Below are 22214 nucleotides of genomic sequence, written 5' to 3' on the forward strand. Positions count from 1 at the left end.
TACGCAGGCTGAGTTCCGTTGTAGTATTCAGAACCGTGGTGATATTTTTATAATCGGGGAAATATTCATCATAATATTATCTCGCAAATTTCAATTTAAATTGCTCATTGTCATATGTAGCCATACGAAAAAGAAAAGTAGCTTACACAGAATATGTCCTCAAACCTTGCCTCCAAAGTAAGAGCTTTCATCTGGCGTCAATAATCCTAGCATATGGATTACTTAATTCTATACATAAAATTGTTCTCTAAGTCATTTCGGATGAAATATCGTCCAACGGCACAACAGTTGTGGGTGTGCGTTTTTGGCAAAATATATTTTTAACATAAGTTAAAAATATATCGTTTTATTTTACTTTAATCTACTCCATGACAAATTTGGAATAATTGAGCAAGATAAAAAAATTGTTGGTTTATTTCAAATCAAATTAAAATACCCGATTGTTTTAAAATAATAAAATGTTTTTGCAAACATTTTTTATGGTTTGATTTATTTGGCCTTTAAACGGAAATTCAAACCTAATCGAAAATTTCGAGACTAAATTATTTAGCTTGTCTCAAAGATATATGAAAACTAGATTACTTTTGTAACCTTCTTAAGGCTCTGAATGACATAAGAAGTATCGAGTTATACTTCTATATTTGTTTTAGGATCGCTTTATTTTACATATGTTATACACTTTTATATTGTTGCATATACTTTTAATGCATGAACCAGAATCGCTATTGAATAAGTCCATATCGAAATCATTTACAGTATATAACTGTTAATGAACTTTCTTCACCCTCCAACTCTGTAGTAATTTATTTTTTTTTACAAATTTTAAAAGTTATTCTGTCTAGGTCAGAAACTTCGCGGTTTTAGTTAGCTTCATCGTTCAATAACGAGTTAAAGAAAGGATTAAGACTTTTTACAGCTACTCCTAAAATATAGAAAAATAAGCATTATTTAAGGTACGTAAAATATGGTTCAAGAAATTTACCCTTGCCAGCAGACTGATCCTTTGAATCGCGCCACTTGCAGAGTGATTCCTTCTGTATTACAAAGGCATCATATAGCTCGCCAATTAGTTCACTTAGCAATCCTAGCAATAATAATTAAAATTTCATGAGAATAATGATCTTCCAGTTAAAAAACATTGTGTGATGTAAGAAGTAATTACGAAACGGTTAACCACACTTTAGAGTTATAAGTCCTTACCTCTTGGATGCTCCAAGCCGTGGACTAAGAGCTGCATAGTATATAAACATTCAAGTTGATGGTCTTCGTTAGAATCAATGTATCTCTGCAGAACCGGTATGCAAAACTTTTGGAAGGTTTCGGACTCAAGCTTGTAACTGTTTTCTTTGTAGTGTATCGAGAAATTACTCAATGTTTCCGTCAATCCTCTGATAAACAACTTATCAACCACCATTATATTTCCCTAAAGAAATAAAGGAAGCTTTTAAAAAGACGCACATGTGTATTTGAATTCAATTACTTACGTTACTATAATCAATAATGCAATCCGGCGTCGTTCCTTCCTTCAGTAAGTGCTCAATATGGTCTATCACATTTTTAACGTGCTTTTCTGGAGTCTCTCTTAGATCAATCACTGGTGATTTTGATTCGTTCTCCACATACTCCAGTCTCTGTTCATATTCCGTCAGTAAATTTACAATAAATGTAGGAAATGAGGATCGAATTAGTTATACACATAATACAACGGGTCTTCGTCCATAAATATTAATTGAAACCCTTTTTAGTCTTTACTTTATTTGAAATAAAAATGTTTTTAGTTGTAATTAGAATATAAACTGGTAAAACTAGCGGATATGCCAATTTGGCATCCTTTTATTACATATAAAATTAATGAATTAAAAAGTAAGTATAGTAAATAATGACAGGACAATCTGAATTATTCATAAAACAGGTGTCAAAATTTAAGCTGGTACACTCTAATAATATAGGGCTAACACCAATAATAAAGAGTGCTTCGGCTAACATATAAATATATTAAAAAACTTTAAATGTATACCGAATACATTTATAATTAAAAAGAATGAAACTATTATTTCTTCTCAAATATTTTTAATTCTTTTTTTGATATTATCATATATATATTTTTTCCGTTTCAAATTAAAACAAAAATTATATATTGTGAATAAACTGGTATATACCAAATTAGAACCCATTTCCCTTTGGGAATGTTTCAGGCTAATAGCTTTTAAACTGAGAGACTACTTTGCGTAGGAACAAACAGACAAGACAATATAGACTCGAATTTTAGTAATAATAAAGAAGATATATACTTTCTATCGTGCGTTGCATATCTGACTTATATCAACATTCCGCCTGAAAGGGTATAAAATACAGACCCAATTCCAAATAAGAAAATAAAATCTAATAATAAAGTTTTAAAGAAAATAAAGTGCGTGAATTTTAAAAACAGAAAATTCATCGATGTTTTACTTCATTTCCATTTAAAGGACATATATAAATAGATTATTAGCATGTAAAATAAAACTCACGTTGAATTTAATAAAGTCGGCAACTTCATTTTCAGGCATAAAATCTGACCATTTTAGGTTAAACTTGATCCACATATTCCGAGCAAAATTTGGTCCAACTTCTTGTGTACAATACATTAAGTATGTTTTAAGGAACTTTTTAGCGACGTTTGATGGGCTATTTTCTTTTAAATTGTTGTTCCACAAATCTGATATAGTCAATATTTTCTTTACAATTAGTGGCCCTGTTGAAGAAAGTGTCAATATTTTTATTATTGTACAAATAAAATAAGATGTTATGTTAGGAGTCGTTTGCCAGCACAAGTGCATCAGTTACCATCGATTTTAAATAAACTAATATCTGTATCCAATAATGTAGGATATCATGCCTACAGGAGAGAGCATGGAAACTAATACACAATGCAGGTAAACGTGATAAAAGGAAACTTTACCGGCAAATTGAAGAATATATAGCCAAAGCTCTGGAATATCAACAATCAAATCGTTTGCATACACGGTAAATTCGTTGTAAGCCAGTCTCAAGTGATCGACAGAGATGTAATTTTGCTGAATAAGTTGGGACACGACAATAGATAAATACCGCCTGTACTGTTTACCTACATTTGCTAAATGCAAATAATCTGTCAATATATAATAAATAAAACTGCAGCGTAGTTTCTCTGGTATTTGTTTTATGCACGAAACTACAACGGGCGTGACTGCTTTAGAGGCTGCTGACAGATCTATCATTTCTGAGACAACAGACTTAATAAGTTTAATATCTGTTTCGCTAGCTTCATTAAACACTGCCGCAGGAGCAACAGAACGAGTGGTCTGCGAAAAGGTTGCAGTTGATTGTTGCTCACTTCCACGGTACAGTGGACCTGTGTTAACGTTAGAGCTGCCCAATGATGACTGCGCCTAAAAAAAAATGTTTAGTTATTATTTGAGATGGTATAGAACATTAAATAACATTTCTTAGGCATGCGGGATTTTATTTATTTATACAAACTATTCAAGAAAGGTGAATATTAATGTTAAGGGCTTTTATAGGATAAAGCACGAGCATTAGCGACGAGGGCTTAAAAAGATTAACAAATGTCAAACAACAACAACGCCTTTAACCAAAACCATTTTTAGCCATCCAAGAGGTTTAACGTATAGTTTATAAATAGTTATCTATCTTTTTTTCATGTCGATATAAATTGGCAAATATAAAAAGCTTTTTTTCTTTTTTAATTCAAAAGTGTGGGCGTGGGGGTTATGGGTGGCAGAGTAACAATTGGAAAAACAAATAATAAATTAAAATTTTTTCAGATCAGAAAATATCTTGTGAATTATTATTTATGTAGAATTTTAGCTCACTGTTAAACAAGAAATTCACAGGTGTGATAATAAAAATGAAATTCAAATTCAAGAAAAGAAGCGCTACATTGACATGGGTTTATGTATAAATGTACATAAAACATAAACATTACTAATACTTACTTTTACAGTATGCCGTGAAGGTGGTGCCTGTTGTGTGTATTTTGAATGACTAGCAGACTTTTGAACTGATGAACTCAATAAGGTTCGACCCTGCTGACCACCGCGGGAGGATGAGTTTTCCCGTGATCCTTGAGATGATCCAGTTCTCGAATGCATACCTTTTTATAGTTGCCGTGTTATTATTTTAAGCAATTATTATTATAAAATATTACCTCTATCATAACGATCGCGCTCCATAGAACCTTTGTTATATGACCCCTTGTTTCTGGGTCCACTACGATCGCGATCTCTATCACTACTATTTTTATCGATGAGGGATGAGAGCACAGCGAACGGATTGGATGGGGTTGGTGTCGGCGCCGAAGATAATTTTGTCGTTTCGCTGTTCCAAATGAATTGCGTCAATCCACCCATCTTTTTTGTTTCTAGGTTTTGGTCGGAAAGTTTAGACTGAAACGTTTAAAAAATAAGTTGATCAATCCTAATTATACACTTAAAAGGTACTTTATGGAAATGCCAATTAAAAGTATATATATAAGTAGTTAAATACAAATAGAATACTGAAATGGTTCAAATTTTATGTTTTTTAAAAGATAAAGTAATATTTCATTTGATTTCTATATATTCTGTACATATGTATCACATAAGTTGTTCTTACCAGACCTTCCAGTTTATTACTGTCAACCGCTAGAGAGCGGCTACCTTTGCTAGTCTGCACATGCCAAGTATTGTCATCATTGTTTCCATTGGAGTGTCCAGCACCTCCAGAAACGGCACCCCCGACACTATTGTTTTGCTGCTGGTGTCGAAGGTTTCCATTATCACCACGTTGACTGTGACTGCCACCATACGCGCTACCTGAACGAGATTCACCGTATCGAGAGTTGCCACGGTCATCTCGTTTACCAGATCCGCCCTGCGATCCTCCGGGTGTAGTACTGGAAAGTGTACCAAAATATTGTGCAGAAAGCTGCTCATTCTTTGCCTCTTTTTCAATTTGTCCCATAGTTTTTGGTGCCTCATTCCGCGAAGTTTGCCATTTATTCTTACGCAAATCAATAACGTCTTGAAGCATAAATCGCACTCGCGAGCTTACTTTGCCTCCATCTTTGTCTGTTTTTGATGCGATGGCCTGCATTCTGGTGATCGATTTTTCCAATGAATAACACCGACTCGGGTCTTTGGAATTTACTGGCGTTTTTTCAAATTTAGCACCCACAGTTGTGAGCAGCTTGCATAAACACTCAAGCATGTCTTCAGAATGGGGGTTAAGAAGTGTATCAATGCAAGAATATATTATTTTGCCAGTCAACATAGATATCTTAAAGAGTTCGCCAATAAATCGTACTGTCCCTCCGGATCGTCTTCTTATTTTTCGTTCTTCTTCTTCCAAAATTGCCTCAAGTTCCGCTTTCTCATTTGCATCGGTACATTTCTTTATTTTATCCACAATTGGCTGCAACTTTTTTTCCTTTGCGGTGCTTTGTGAAACATTTTGGGTGAATTCCTGTTCAGTTTTATCTAACAATGCATTTCGAAAGTGCGCCAAATTAGATTTATTTTCGCTTTCCATACGCTCGTCTATTACCTTTACTTCCGCAGCCAGCCGTTGACATAGTCTGGCATAAGACACAGAAAAGTTAGGCTCATCAATGGCCTTTTCAAATACCAACACAATTACTTCGTCCACTTTGTCTGGTGTATCAATTTTCAATTTTATAATCTCCTCAACAAGTGTGTCGAACCTTTCAGGGGTAAGCTTATTTAAAATACCCCGAACGCGACGTACCAACTCATTTTTTTCGTGCGCAGATTTCGCGTCGCTTTCACTATCAGATTTATTTAAGACGCGAGGGCGCCATGCATTTTCATTTTCACTTAGCTTTACATCTTGATTTAATGATAGATTTACATGTATCATGCCTTTCAAACTGCTTCTACCGCCACCACTTTGCACGCCTGACATAGACAATTGTTTACCAATATAATTTCCAGCCGATTCATTGCTACGATTGCCAATCATACCAACCATCGATTGTACGCGCTTATTATTGTTGTTATTTCGTATAAATGATGGCATTAAGTTTGGTTGAGGAAGAATAGACACATTTTTCACCTCTGGTTGTATACGTGAGGCCTTTACCTCGCGTAACTGCAATAACTGTTCTCGGTCGTATTGTTTTTTTCCGCTTGGATTGTTTGGTGACCATTGACCCTCATTATAGTTTATGATAGATGAAGTTTTTGGGGACCCTTTATGTTTCAGATTATCAGAGTCCTGTTTATCGTCAAGGGTAGTCTCTGGCTTAGGATCTGGATTAGAATCTGACTGGAGATCTACATCTACTCCTGTATTATTCGTTGGAATTAACTTTATTACTGACTCTCTTGAGATATCTTCTGAAACATTGTGTTTTGGCTTTATAGGGTATGCTGCTTGAGTTTGGCGATTATCCAAACTATTTACTTCTTTTAATGCCATAGAGGATATTTCAGTCTCATCTGGGACATTTCTTAAACTTAGTTCTTGATGAGTTGGTTTCTCTACGCTTTGGCTATCTTTGAATCTTTCTGTAGTAGAATTTTCTAATTTTTCGGTCGACTCAGTATTTTCTAGAAGTGCGTGCATAATGGGAGAATCTGCGGAAAAATTCGTAGGTGATGATTTGTCAATACTAGCATTTTCAGGATCGGCAGAAAAATTCGATGACTGTGGACTCTTGACATTGACATTGACAGCTTGAAACCCAGTTAAAAGATTTTCGGAGGATACACTGGACTCCAACTCAGCAATATTTGTTTCCTTTAAAACAGTTGGCACATCGGTTGTAATCTCAGTATTTGATACCGTTTGCTTCTGTTTCGGTGACTCGGATATGTGTAAATTTTGATGGGGAAAATTCGGTTGCATAGTTTCTTTAGTGGCTCCGGATATCGGTGTTGACCCTGCATCATCAGTTTCATCTAAAATTATGAAAATGTTCATATAATGTTAAATTAAAAGTAAATTAATATTTTAGTAATATTAGAGTATATACGTAACATGCTTTTTTTTTTTACGCTACTCTGAGGAACGGGTAGGAAATCGATTTTCAATATCTTTTTGTTAGTAAAAAAGATGGGGACGACAATAAAAACAAGAGAGAACGATATAATCGAGTTCCCCGACTATCTGATACCCGTTACTGAGTGCGAAGGAGTGTCTTCAACACTGACAGTTTTTGGCGTTTTGGGGCGTTAGAGTGGGCGTCGCAAAAAGTTTTTTGGCAGATCGTTAGAAACTTACAAGACTTATACAAAAAAATAAAAATATATCAAAACATTTTTCAAAAGTGTGGGCGTGGCAGCTTTGAGCGGTTTGTGGGCGTTAGAGTGGGCGACATGGGTCAACAAACTGGCGCTGCGTATATGCCTCTGGAGTCTGCATGCTTAATCTTTTCTAGCTTTTATAGTTACTAAGATCTCGACGTTCATAAGGACAGACAGACGGACGGACATGGCCAGATCGACTCGGCTATTGATCCTGATCAAGAATATATATACTTTATATGGTCGGAAACGCTTCCTTCTGCCTGTTACATACTTTTCAACGAATCTAGTATACCCTTTTACTCTACGAGTAACGGGTATAACTACTATCTGATACCCGTTACTCAGCTAGTAGAAGTGCGAAGGAGAAATTTCAATACTAACAGTTTTCGGCGGATTGGGGCCGTTCGAGTGGGCGAGGCAAAAAAATTGTTGACAAATCGAGAGAACAACAAGAGAGGCGTTCTATAGCGTTTATAGTCGAGTTCCCCGACTATCTGATACCCGTTACTCAGCTAGTGGAAGTGCAAAGGAGAAATTTCAGCATTGGCATTTTTGGCAAATCGATAGAAATTTACGAGTTTATAAAAAAATGAATACATTTTTAATTATTTTTCAAAAGTGTGGGCATTACAAGAATATATTATATATATATTAAATGGGCGGAAAAGCTTTCTTTTACCTGTTACATACTTTTGGACAACGAGTAACGGGTATATGTATATAGATACTGTTAAACAAATGATGTACGCCATATTATACAAGAACACGATAAAAGAAGAAACCTCTAATTCTTTCCTTATTATAGTCTCTGCCTTTTAAAAATATTCAAAAGCAGCTAAATAAAATCGACCAATCCAACTTAAAGCTCTGAAACAACTGGTTATGGGTAAATTATTTTTATAAAATATATAGCTCTGTTGATAATTAATGATATCAAGAAATGGCCTTTAAGTGAGGAGAGAACTCACAGAACCTAGTTAAAACCCATATGGAAACGCACAAGCAAATAACAACTTTTTTTAAAATTAAAGAAAATAAGGGTCAGACTAAGTGGGACGGTCATTAATACCGCTGACTAACCGATCTACCGAAAACGGCATATAAAAAAGGAATCTAGCAATCTTGGCTATTAATACAAGTATGTTAATTCGTAAGAGTAGTTTCTATAATTATCTTTTAGGCACACTACAAAATAAAACTATAACTAGTAATGCTTATAAGGTATATATACTTGTAAGAGAACACACTATCACCATTGAATAGACAATAGACACTTTATTTCATTCATAAAAAAACATTCAAAGAAATGTGTTTTTACTTATTTCACAAAGGCGCACGATACCCTAGTGACCAACTGCTGCTACATAGCCAAATCGCTATAGATAGACACAAATGATTTCGTGTCTCACTAACACTAATACTAAACAACGAGCTAAACAACGAACAGAAAAAACGGTCCGTCAGCCAATAGACACACTAGAAGTCAGCAATTAATGTCAAAGGGAAAAGTAAAGTATTTACACACTAGTGCCTAGTAAGAATGCGAGTACTAGGCCACTCCCGACTGAAATTGCCATTTTTTCATCTTATTATTTGTCTTGCCCATTTTTTTTTATTGATAAGCTAAAGAAAATTGACTACACCCCAATTAACGGCCAATATACAACCAAATTAAAATTTAGCCACACGTAAAAATTGATTTTTTTAGCAAGTAATAATTTGTAATTGTTGTTTTTTGCTGTTCTTACTTTGTCTTGCCAGGCTAAATGTTCAATGTGTCGCAGTTAAAGTCAAAACTGGCCTTTGTGAATCGGCATTGCGTTAATCTATTGTCCACCAAATTTTTAACGTACTGCTGACGATTTCGATGAACTTTTTGACTACCTGGGATTCCAGTTCATAATCGCTGGGGATTGGAATACTTATTATCGTCTCTGGAAGTCTCTAAGCTCAACCCCCCGCGGACTTTGTTCACAGTTCAAATGTCTAGGTCCTTGCTACTGGAAAGCACACGCATTATCCACACAGCCAAAGAACAATGGCTTTGCTGTCTATAAAGGGATTCGGAATGAGTGTATCCTCACAACTGAAAGTCTTGAGCTTAATTCTGATCACATTCCATTAATCATATAACAAGAGAGAATACTATAGTCGAGTTCCCCGACTACCTGATACCCGTTATTCTGCTGGTGGAAGTGCGAAGGAGAAATTCAACACTGACAGTTTTTGGCGGAGAATTTTACAAGGCTAATAAAAATAAGAAACAAACATCAACACATTTTTCAAATTTGTGGGCGTAGCAGATTTGGGCGTGGGCTCATACGGACGGACAGACAAAGGTGATAAGATATTCCGTAACGCTGACCCCACCAAACCAAAGACATTATAATAACAAGATGCGTAACGGCCATAAATTGGCTTTGCACTATGCAGCCACTTCTTTGGTGACGACCAAAATTGCTCTCCTTTCGCTCGCCTAAAACCGAGAGCGTTAAAATCTAAAAATATAATTGTCTTGCATGTATGAGTAAAAACCATAAAGGAGACCCGTGTGTATGTGTGCGTGATTGTGGTAGAAGACGATTATAGGGCCGAAATCAATTTTGATCTAAGAAACAAATTTGATTATTGTTTTGGTCAATGTCGATTCGTATTTATTATGGTTTGAAAGAAGTTTTTTATACCCGTTACTCATAGAGCTTTTCTTACCATCCATAATTGCGCGCTTTTTTTAAAAATGTCAAAATAATTTAATCGAGTCTTATTTGCATTTTAAATACTGAAAATGGGTAATTTTCATACTAGTAATTAAACTAAATAACTATGTATAGTAAATAATTATTACGTATATAAAGTAAATTATTAAAACTACTGTAATTTAAAACAAAGAATTTCGAAAAAAAAAGAAATTACATTTAAAAAATAAATATTTCATAAAAATAATTCATAAACAAAAATATTATTTATGAAATAAATAAAAATATGGGAACTGTTTATTGCAAAATTGATTTCTTGAAACACAAAATTCGGACATAGGCACCGAAAAATTATTGTCAAATAATATTTTTCACACGTCGCACTCTGAACACTCTAATGACAATTATTCTAATAAAAAGTCATATTTGAAAATTATTATGCATTATTATGTACATAGATTGTGCTATTATTATTTCTATGTTGAATTTGAATAATTGTTATGTTAAGGCAATGCAAAACTAGACTTTTTAAGTGGTGGCTATTTATAAAAAATAATATAGATTTAAAGTCTAAGAACTTCTAAAATGAAGGGCATATTTTATCATTTTTACAATGCATGTGCATACGTGTGCACCAATACAGTGGTCAGCTGTCGCTGTATGCGTACAAGAGAGCTTGCTGGCTCTAGAGCTCTCCGCTCTATGGCTTTTGAACAAAATTTCGAGAGAGCCTGGAGCCAGTTTTAAAGCCAGCACGAAAAAATCGTGTGCAAAAAAATCGTATGGCGTCACGCATCTTATTATTCTAATGTCTTTGACCAAACCGTACCTATGTAACCTATGAACACACAGTTTCTTCACAAAATACCCATTCAGAAAACCTACAATTCTTTAGCTTTTAAGAACGAAATAGAGAAACGTTTTCAGCGCAACTTCTCCAAATGCAGTACCAAGCACGTAAGACCAGAAAAAGTTAGTCAGCATATTCTCCTTTTTAACACAATGCTAGGACGATTATATCAAAACAAGGAAAACCGGAGAACCTTATCGAGTCATATCGACCGATAAGCTTGTTGCCCACAATCTCTAAAATATTCGAGTTGTCCAGGCACATCTTAAAAGCCTTTGAAGAAATATTTCTAAAGTCCTAAAGCGGTAATAGATTTTAAGTCAATTATGTTTGGCGGTTTGTGGGCGTGCCAAGAAGATTTTTGGCAAATCGAGATAAATTTACAGCACTAACAAATATGCGAAAAAATATCAAAATATTTTTTCAAAAGTGTGGGCGTGGTAGTTTGTGGGCATTAAGGTGGGTGTAACAAGTATACCCTTTTACCTTACGAGCATATAATATACGAGCATATGTATAATTAAGTTAAATAAAATAAATAAATAAATAAAACCAATTTTTGTCGATATCTCAATATTTGTTCAGTGTGATGTTGACTTTCACGTTTATAAAGATGCAATAAAATGCCAGGTGGCATGTATGAGCAATAGTCGCTTCCTTACTCTCTATCTCCTTTTCCACCCACTTTCTATTTTCGTGACTTGTATCTAATAGTTAAGAATCGATATCGTTCTCTTATGATTTATTTTAAAATTTAAAATTTTAAACGTAAGTATGTATGATAATTTCCATTTGTATCTTATTATGCTATATTCAAGGTATTCCATCAATTCAATCAGTACAATAACATTTTATGAATTAAAAAAATGTGATAAGGATTAACAGGCAAGTAGATACGAGCCCCAGCCTATTTTATTTCAAAAAGTTTGTTTTTTTGCGATGACCATGGTCAGCGCGCGATATTTTCAATACTGCTACAGATATTTTAGTAAAGATATTTTTTAAGAGTAAACTAGAACCGAGCAGAATACATTTTTTTAATCTTTGTATCTGGAATCCTCATGTCTAATCTTAACTTGCTAACTTTTATAGTTCTCATGATTTAGAAATTCATACGGACGGACAGACGGGATCAGCTATTGATCCTGATCAAGAATATATATACTCGCATCCCTGCTTTATAAGGTGGGAAACCCTTTTTTATTTGTTAAATGCGAGTAACGGGTATAATTAGTGAAGGTCGAACTTTCAATCTGTGATATACATTTTTACGACGAAAACATAAATAAATAAATACTCTATCCATCAATGCAATGTCAAGAAGAAGCAGTAAATTTAAAAAGAGACAAACAAGTATTTTGACAAACGGAAATCCATAATCTATAAATTAAAGCGTTAAAATAAGCTTAAATGAACTCAAAACTCGTGATAAGTGAAGTTACTTAACACTCGGTATCCATGGCCATTTTATTTGTACACAGTTTTAAAAGTTTATTTCCTCTTACTCTGGCCAAAATGGAATCGATATAAAAATTTCATTTTGGCCATTTTCAAGAAAAAAACCCAGTATTAGTCACTAATAAATATTATAAATTTGTATAGTAATTTATATATAACGGACAACGGCTAGTACAAATTAAATCTTATAAAATTAAGAAATATGCATTTTTTGTTTAAAAACGAAATCCTTATTTTAGAATATTTAATTAAACTGAACTAGGAAAAAACGTATATCACAACTTACCAGTGATTGGAGCAGCTATGGACTCAGATACATTTTTAGGAGACATTATAGGAATCCTAAAAAAAAATATTATAATAATATAATATTAAACAAGATTATTTAAAAATACAAAAAGAGAGAATGCTTTAGGAATTTTTAGATACCCAGAACTCAACTTATGAAAGTAAAATGAAGACTCTTTTAAAAAACATTACATTTTGGTCATAGATGATAAGTTGACAACAATACAATTTCGACAGGAATCTGTATTCTTAATCCTATTGTATCGGAGATATCGACTTTCATACGAACGGACAAACGGAAAGGAGAGGAACAAACCGCACCATATTCAATTGGAATGCTATCGAAAGACGGAAACTCTACGCAACATTTAAAGCAAATCGTAAAAGAATACAAACAAACAAATGCATTTTTTTTCGTGAGTTTATAATTAAGAAATGACCGATAATTTACTTTGAATATATTCTACAATTGGGAAGTCCCCTGACCTAAACAACTTGTTACTTACTTTTTGCTTCTTCCTCTTTGGGGAGTTGGTAATATTTCAACTGAAGGCGCATCAGACATCGCGGATACGATTGGTGTCTGTCCAACATCGGAGCGACTTATTGGTGTTGATTCTGGAAAATATTTAAAAAAAAATACATTTTGGACTCTTGTAAAATGTGAGGTATTTTTGAACTATCTTCCGAACTACTTACCAATGGGGCTATAAGACGCATTAGTCATTGATTCAGATCCTTGTGATGATGTATTTATACCAAAACTATCTTGCTGTGGAATACGTATTGGACCTTCTGAAAGGACAGTTGCTGGTGTGTTTGTGGAGATTACCTGATCGGAAAAGTCATTGTCTGTGTTTGATTTTGTCTTTAAAATATTAAAATAGAAAATATTATATGACTTGAAATATAAAGTACATTTATTACTTGCCTTATCAAAATCGTCTAATATATTTTTTTTAGTCGTCGGGTCGATTATTTGCAAACGATGCTGATGCCGGCGCCGGCTTGCAGGCTGCACAGACTGCGGTTGCACACTTGCTGGCATTACACCAACTCCAACCATTGGGGGCACACCCACTTGACCCATCGTACTACCAGGACCGCCAACGCCCATTACAGTGCTTGCTCCTGGCTGCACTGTGCTTGTGAGCAATTGAAGTTGCGACGAGGTAGCCCCTGGACCAGGGAGAGGTCCATTGGGTCCAGACTGCACTGGCTGCAAATTGTTTCCCACATTGACGTTCGTATTCACCGTAACAGCACTACGAGTATGTGGCGGCTGTTGCTGAAGAGTTGGGACGTATTGGTACTGGTAGTACGGCATGGGGGCGGGTGCATATTGCAAATGAGAAGTTGGAAATGTTTGTTGTCGCGGGTTATATTGTGTGTATTGTTGTAGCACCATGTTCTGGTGAAGGGGTTGTGAATACATGGGTTGTACATGAACATGGCGTGTTGCTCCTCCACTAGCACCTCTTGGGGCATTTGGCGTAGATGGTGGTCCTCGAAATATTCCGCCACTTTGTGGATTAGATCGGGAATTTCCAGAATTGTTGTTTCCCGTTGAAACATACTGAAAGTATTCAAAATGAAATTAAAAAATCAGTAGATGAAGTAAAACCTGAAAGGGAAGTTGAAATAATGAAAAAGTGAAAAACAAAAATAAATGGAGCACCGATTATGTGTTTTCCATCAACTTAAATAATTAGAGTATATAAAAAATATATACTTAGAGAGAACGTTTATACTAGATTCGTTCAAAAGTGTGTATCGGGAAAAAGCAGCGTTTCAGACAATATAAGTAAATATATTCTTAATAAGACTTACAAGCCATTTATTTCTGTCCGTCCGTCCGTATAAATAAAGCGATCTCGAAAGTTATAAAGCCAGAAACTTGAGATGGCACAAGCAGATTGGGTCAGAAGATTGCTACGCGCACTTACTGGCTAAAACTGTCACGCCCGAACTTTTGAAAAATCTTTGATTTTTGTTCATTTTTTCATTTGTTTTGTCGATTTATATCAGTAGGCCAAATAATTTTTTTGCCACGACGACTCTTACGACCACGTACCGCAAAAGGATGCCCGCAAATTGTTTATTGTAAATTCAAAATTGTTTATATATTTTGTTCTTCTAAAGTTTTTAAAAAAATCGCACGGGTCGAGGATTTTGACCATAGCGCTTATCTCGCTTTCTTTACATATTGAGCACTGAGAGTATGAGATAAATGTAAAACTAAAAATCGTATTGACAATTAATAAATAAGGTAACTTCTTAAATATATAAAAACTAATTAAAAAAAAGGGGGTGAAATTAAGTTAAGCGTTAAAGTGCATCTTTTCCTAAAGTCACAGAATTTGAGAAGGTTTACCTCTGTTGTAGATGCCTGGAAACTATTATTTGATAGCAAACTACTGTTATTGAAATCATACTTTTTACTAGTATTAACACAATTGACGCTTAAGCCAACGATATTTTTGTCGCGTATGTAGCTTGTGCCTGCTTTTGTCGTTCCAAGAGCTATTCCCATAGAAGTTCCTATGTGCGCATTAGGCAATACTATTTGGTTGTTAATACTAACTCCAGTACAAGAACTTTTTTCATTTCCGACTCCAACGATGGACTTATTTGATACTACTGTTGTCCCACCGATGTTGCCATTTTTTGTAATGTCCGGTATATTAAGAAAGCAAACGTTCCCTTCTAGACTTCCAGTTAATTTTCGGTAACTTGATATGTTATAAATGGCAGTCGAATTCAAATCTCCCGAATTCAGTTGAGTACCATTTACTGTCAATATGCTTGAACCGTTACATATAACCGATGACTGGGCTCTTACTGGCTCAGACGCAGAGAAGTTTTTATTTGCAACGTTTGCATAGCTTTGTTGATGCTGGTGTGTTTGCTGAAGGTGATGGATTGGTGGATGCGGCTGATTCGTCAAGTGTGGGGACTGCTGAGCGTTCTGCGCTGATGCCTTAAGAATGGAGACCACATTGAATGCCTTATTTATCTGAAACTGAGGCTGTGCAGTGGGATGGCTATGTTGCTGTTGAAGAGGCTGCTGAAGAGATTGTGGCTTTGAAGTTGGCACCTGTTGATCATACTTTTTGGACTTTTTATTGGCTGGCAAAATCTACAACAGATCACAAGAGCAGGAATATTTTCGGACTGTAAAATTTAATTAACAATGACTTTTAACTAAAAGTTCAGCCGATGATTAAAAAAATTTTTTGTATAATTGACTTATCCGACTTTATGGCATTTTAATGAACTTTATTAAAAAAACTAAACATAAAATAAATGAAGTTAACAACCCAAAAATTTTAAGTTTACGTAGTATTACACTTCTGCACTATGAAATTTGATTTTTAAACTTATGTTTTTTTTAACACTTCAACCTAACATTTTGTGATAAGAAGTATATCCAGAATAAAAACACATAAAATTTGCAAAAGTCGTGCTAATTCTCTTAGGTTATTTAGGTTGCTGTAGAACAAAATGACTATAAAATCCGAGCACAATTAAAACCAAAGTTATATGTTGTCAAAAAACCGATATTCATAGTGTAGATAATTTTTAAATAAAAGCAACGAAACAAAGATTTCCTTTCCATTAGTTAGTTGGCTAGATGTTCGTACTGATTAAATGACATGTCTATACAGACTGCTCCTATGACATGGGTATACATATGTACTCCGCTATTCTGATAGTGATAAGGAATTTTTTTACACCTGTGTTCATTGAAATATCAGTGCTTATGACCAGCGAGTTTAATCTATGATTAAATTATGATTTACAATTTTAATGGAAAAAATTTCTTTATAATATCATTAGGTATTTAACAAATGTTTGAGTCCACCAAGTCCTGGCAACGTTTGGGGGGCATCTGCGCCCGTGCATCCTGCACAACTTTTGGCAAGTTGTGTCGCAGAAGTCGGGCCAAAGCTGAGCTTTGTCGCCTAAAAGGTTTTCGATCGGGAGATCGTGCTGGGCATGGCATTACGTCTATTTTATTTTGGGTGAACCAATTCTTAACCGCTTTGCTAGTGTGTTTAGGATCATTATCCTATTGGAATGTCCATTTTAAGGACATATTCAATTCAGTATAAGACAGCAAAATATTTGTAGGTATATTCACATATACGCTAAATTTTCATTCAGTAGTCGTCGTCGAATAGTAACGTCGTTGATTTCCAAGATTAGAGAGTTTATGTGTCTAAAGGATCCAAAAAGATTAACCTTACGGAAACGAACTTTCCGTCGATCATCTGTATCTGTGGTTTTACGTGAGGCACCACAATTTTCGTGCTTCAAATCATAATCATTGGATGCCATTTTTAAAGAACATTGAAGGATTTTTTGAATTTCTCTATATGTTTTTCCTTTTCTCTAAACTTAAGAATTAACTTTCTTTCTTCCTGGGAGCAGTGCTGTCTTCTACCCACTGAAATATATTTTATTTTTTTTTAAATTTATTTTCCTTACAAATATAATAATCAACTTAACAAAACTTACTTTTTATAAAATATTGACCATTTCGGGACTTTTCGTTGGACAAAGCCAGACACTGATATTTTAATAAACAGCCTTAAACTTGTGAAATTTTTCAAGAATGTAAAGATAACTTGAAAAACTTACGGGACTTTTTTTCTATCTATACGGTCTCTTTTACTAAAATAGGTTAATAAATAAGACGCTCACGAAAAGGGAGTTGGAGAATATATATATTTTAGTTTCTCATGCACTGCTATTTCAATGAACACAGCCTGTATATATGGTTGAAAATATCTTCTTCACACTGCAAGCTAAAATCGATAAACCCTTTTCGAGGGTATCGAGATTATAAAAACAAGCTAATTTACCATTGTTTAGTTTCTATTGCAAGATGAATCAATGAAATATGTAGGAAAGATATCTTTGGTCAAGCGATTGACGGAGTTACAGGATTCATTTTGTATCTATTTGATATTAAAATCAAACAAAAACATTGAAATAGTTTTTATTGCTCACTAGCGTAACCTGAATGCGGTAACAATTGTTTTGTGTCAGTTTGTCAAAAATTGTTTTGGCCCACATTAGAAATTGGCAAGACCAAACAGTGAACCTACAGCCAGAATAGCATGCAACATTTTCACCCTGAAACTGATCCGCCGTTGAAATCAAATTCGTTTTTAATCAATACTTTTTCGCACCTATAAAAAGGTAAATTATATAATTTTAATATGTAATATGAATAATATTGGTTTAAAAATAAAAGGTGTTTAGAATCTGGCCTTTAAAGGTGATTTTATGTGATGCATAAAACTATAATGAGAAATAAGTTACCTCATACCATGCGAAGAAGACTTTCACTTGTGACTAAGCTATTACAGGACTAGAACAAAAAGTTAAGTTACCAATCAAGTTTGAGATTGCAAACTTATATTAATTTTTTTTTTATATTATTAAGTAAATTATCTGAAACTCTGAATTTTATCAAACTAACATTAGAATTAAAACTATAATTGAAAAGTTTTGTGAAAGATTTCTTTAATAATAAAGTATAATAATACTTAAAGGTTTTGTTATTCAATGATAAAAGATACGAGTTAAGTAAAAATTAGAATTTTAAATTAATTTCACATTGATTGATGATTGAGTTTTGCTGGCTATAACAAAAAAGTACGCATTTGTGTTTGGAAATAACTCCGCAGAGCAAAAAGTTTGGTAATATACAAAAACTAAGTCGCAAACGTACAAAACAAAATCTAATTTTTGACTATAATTTCCTATTTTTAAGTTTGTATTCAGCTATATTCAGCATTTGAAAAGAGACATATAGCAAGTCGCTGAAGTATTCCGGCGTCGCAAAACAACAGCTGTTCGCTTGACCAGTTTAATAAAATAACTGTGGCTTAAGGAAATTTCAATTCGAACCACATACAGACAGAATTTTTTTTACATTCAGATTATTAAAACTTCGTCGTAATTCTAAGTCATTTGCTTCACGGCTATCAACAAATCACATTCGCAAATGTTAATTTTCTCAGTTTTTCTACTGGATGTATCTTTTTTAAAATTATAGTTAGCTTTTTCAAGTGAAAATAAATGGTTCTGAATTTTTTTATTATACTGCCCTAAAAAGTAGCATAGTGGTAAAGCACTGCAACACTATAGATTTCATCTGATGTGATGTACTATTTGTAATAGATCACGACTTTAATTTTATTAATTGTATGAATTACACATAAAAACTCCTTAAATTTTTCTTTTATACTTCGCTTTTACTGTACGAGAAGTGTGATACCATCCTAATACATATGTTTGCTAGCATAGACCTTATAAAAATAAATATTTGAGTCCTTTTCGAACACAATTTTAGGAAGAGATAAATAATTTAGAACTAATACAAGGAAAGTAAAACTTATTAGCGAATTATGCGAAAATGGATATATGTATGTTCATAATTTTGGAGATGATATTGTCAAATCGACTTACCATATTTTGTGCTGAATGGGGCTGCATGACTTTATCTATATCTGATTGTGTTGATAAAGTTGGTATAGCTTGTTGCATTACGTATGTCTATTCCTAGAGTTAGTTGTGTAAGAAATCGCCAAACGGTTAGCTTAGCCGTTGCATAGACGATTTCTGGGGCGTTTTTGGACCCACTAAAATAAGACGTCACTCAACCATTTGATTCTTTAATAAATATTAATTAAAATTAATGTGCTAACGAGCCAGTAATGCATAAAACATTTTACCTGGAAATATATTGGTGTATTGCTTCCAGAAACTTCTCTGAAATTAAAATAACTGATACAAATAAAATTATTAATTGTCTAGTAAATAGAAAAAACACACATATCGATGTAACTTGAAAGTAAAAAATATTAGGTTTCAAACATCATTTTATGTTATAAACATACATATAGACATAAGTCTAGAGCTGAAGGCCAGAAATGATTTCTATCTTACTTTTGGCAATCCAGCCTGGTAGCCTTACTTATTTGCCGACGTTGACGTTGTGCCTTTGGACGTTTAGTCGTTTATCACAAAGGTGCATATGGTGAAAACGTGCCACGAATTTAAACGTTGAAATAATTTTCAAAATATTGAGACACATTTTAGAGTGTTAATGGTAAAGTCTTACTTCCCTTAACTCCGCGAATTCAACTAGCAAAGTATCATGTAATATTTGTTGCCCAGTCCTCATTTTTACCCATCAATTTACCTGAGCAAATGTATGTATGTGCTATCCGATGTGATTATGTACAAAAAATACAAATGTTAAGAATTCCACTTTAAGTGAGTTATAAAAATGTATTTATTTTAATTAACCAAGCCGTAGTTTCAGCTTTATCTTTACATTCAAAAACTATTTTTTAATAATTTCCACATGCAATGTGTTCTGTTCATAGGAACAGAGTTGCATTTCTTTTTCGAAACATCGATAGCACACACAAGTGATAGTGATGGCTGAAGAAAATTATTATCGACGATAGTTTAGTAACATTCTGAAACGCTTCAACAAAAATAAATGTAATATATGTTGACAATAAATATTTATAAACTCATATTTCAAAGCCGATTTTTCATGTATTTCTATTACAAAGAAGAACAACATTTTTATAATTTGTTTTTCCAATGCTGTGTCTAACTAAGTATGTGGTTTAAAAATAGGTGTCAACCAGAATTGCATTCTTAATTATGAGACCTTTTCGTCACTTGACTAAATGGATCCTTATATGTATCTTAATTTGTTAAAAGTGAGCAACTATAAAACAACAACAAAAAGTCAATTATTGCCCACATAAGATCATGTCACACAGACAATAATACATAAGGATATACATAAATTGGTAAAAAATGTATTTATAAGAAAGAGGAAATTAACGCGCATGTTTTTTTTACACGTATTTGTTTTAGATACCAATTGAATTTTTTTTTTGACTGCACATAGTAAGTTAACATAATAATCTGCATTGGTCTGTATAAAATTTGAGGCAATTGGCCCAATAAGAGCAAGGGCAAATGTTTCGGAATTTTTTCGCGACGCAATCAGACCACAAGATAAATTAAACATTTGTCGTCAGACCATACCAAATAGACATATGCGATCATATTTCGACATCTATGTTAATGTAGAAACACAAAAGTGGCGATCAAGCTGTGTAACTTCGAGTAATGGTTTATGCTTTAATCATAAATTAAAAAGGAGAAGATCAATATTCAAAATACACAACCAATGAACCGTTGTGAAGACCACTTTTCACTGTTTGGATTCAGTATCGTATAAATCACTATATCGCCAATGGGGACTATCCTTGGGATAGCCGAGCGAGTCCAAAAAATTGAAATAGGTAGATTTCGTAACTGATACTCAACTTTTTTTCCTATCACTGGATCCCAATGCGAAATTTGTATGTATGTAAATAAGTAAATATTTGTTTAGTCTAGACAACTCAGGTAATGACAAAAGTCTGTACGGGCCTTAAATCTGTCAATATTTTAACAGATTAATTTTTTTCTAAGTTGTTAATAAAATAAGTAAACTTCAATAAAGAAACAACATTTCAAACCTTTTGAGGCATATTTAAATTATATTTATAGAAGGAAGGTATTTTTTTTGGCATATATATAGAATTGGTGAAGAATTGGAATAGATTAATAATATAAAAACAACACATTTCCTCCTGTTTCATACTTTACGAGTAATAAGGATACTTAATAAGAATAAAATTCTTTTAAGATCATGGATACTAATTTTTTAGTTAAAAATTTAATATGTTTTATTTGATTTCTTTTTTGTTTTAATATCCTTTCTAATTAAAGGAATGAATTATTTTATAAAAGCATGTACGTTATAGGGCATGGTAAATATTTATATATACTATATTTATATATAAATATATAAATGTTGGTCGAAGTTTTTGAACAGTAGTATTAAGGCGGGAAAAATACTATATACGGTCCACGAAATATATAATTTTATATATTTCTTCTATCAAGAACTTTAGATATTCCGCAGAGTTTTGTTTATGTACATTAAATCATTGAGATTAAGCATACAGACTCAAGAGACATAGACGCAGCGCAAGTTTGACGATTCATGTTGCCACGCCTACTCTAACGCCCACAAGCCGCCCAAAACTGCCACGCCCACACTTTTGAAAAATGTTTTGATATTTTTTCATTTTTGTATTAGTTTTATAAATTTCTATCGATTTGCAAAAAACTTTCTGCCACGCCCACTATAACGCCCACAAACCGCCCAAAGCTGCTACGCCCACACTTTTGAAAAATGTTTTGATATTTTTTCATTATACCCGTTACTCGTAGAGTAAAAGGGTATACTAGATTCGTTGAAAAGTATGTAACAGGCAGAAGGAAGCGTTTCCGACCATATAAAGTATATATATTCTTGATCAGGATCAATAGCCGAGTCGATCTGGCCATGTCCGTCTGTCCGTCCGTATGAACGTCGAGATCTCAGGAACTACAAAAGCTAGAAAGTTGAGATTAAGCATACAGACTCAAGAGACATAGACGCAGCGCAAGTTTGTCGATTCATGTTGCCACGCCTACTCTAACGCCCACAAACCGCCCAAAACTGCCACGCCCACACTTTTGAAAAATGTTTTGATA

General features: G+C 33.7%; 1 protein-coding gene across 2 annotated transcripts; it reads right to left on the bottom strand.

Moving 5' to 3' along the window:
- Nucleotides 1-627: 627 nt before the first annotated feature.
- LOC120454920 (eukaryotic translation initiation factor 4 gamma 1) lies at nt 628-19973 on the bottom strand. Of its 2 annotated transcripts, XM_039640663.1 has the most exons (17): nt 19801-19973; nt 19331-19382; nt 19065-19268; nt 15166-15720; nt 13513-14157; nt 13281-13449; nt 13088-13199; nt 12580-12635; nt 4636-6941; nt 4190-4427; nt 3978-4135; nt 2942-3410; nt 2511-2734; nt 1485-1631; nt 1201-1423; nt 983-1084; nt 628-922 (listed from the first exon to the last, which is right to left on the bottom strand). In XM_039640663.1, exons 3-17 carry the CDS (start codon nt 19140-19142, stop codon nt 861-863), a joined length of 5544 nt encoding a protein of 1847 aa, XP_039496597.1. In that variant the 5' UTR covers nt 19143-19268; nt 19331-19382; nt 19801-19973; the 3' UTR covers nt 628-860. The 2 variants fall into 2 exon arrangements, with proteins under 2 accessions (XP_039496597.1, XP_039496600.1); XM_039640666.2 differs by lacking the exon at nt 15166-15720 and having other exon boundaries at nt 19801-19970.
- Nucleotides 19974-22214: the final 2241 nt, after the last annotated feature.

The sequence above is a fragment of the Drosophila santomea genome, chromosome 4 (assembly GCF_016746245.2).
Source record: "Drosophila santomea strain STO CAGO 1482 chromosome 4, Prin_Dsan_1.1, whole genome shotgun sequence".
NCBI classification, from domain to species: domain Eukaryota; kingdom Metazoa; phylum Arthropoda; class Insecta; order Diptera; family Drosophilidae; genus Drosophila; species Drosophila santomea.

Excerpts from the sequence above, each read along its gene's own strand:
- LOC120454920 (XM_039640663.1), bottom strand. The coding sequence starts at position 19,142 with ATGCAACAAGCTATACCAACTTTATCAACACAATCAGATATAGATAAA. Across the intron at positions 14,158-15,165 it reads AAAAAAGTTCTTGTACTGGA|TATGTTTCAACGGGAAACAA; the intron begins GTTAGTATTAAC and ends GAATACTTTCAG. Across the intron at positions 13,450-13,512 it reads TATTAGACGATTTTGATAAG|ACAAAATCAAACACAGACAA; the intron begins GCAAGTAATAAA and ends AATATTTTAAAG.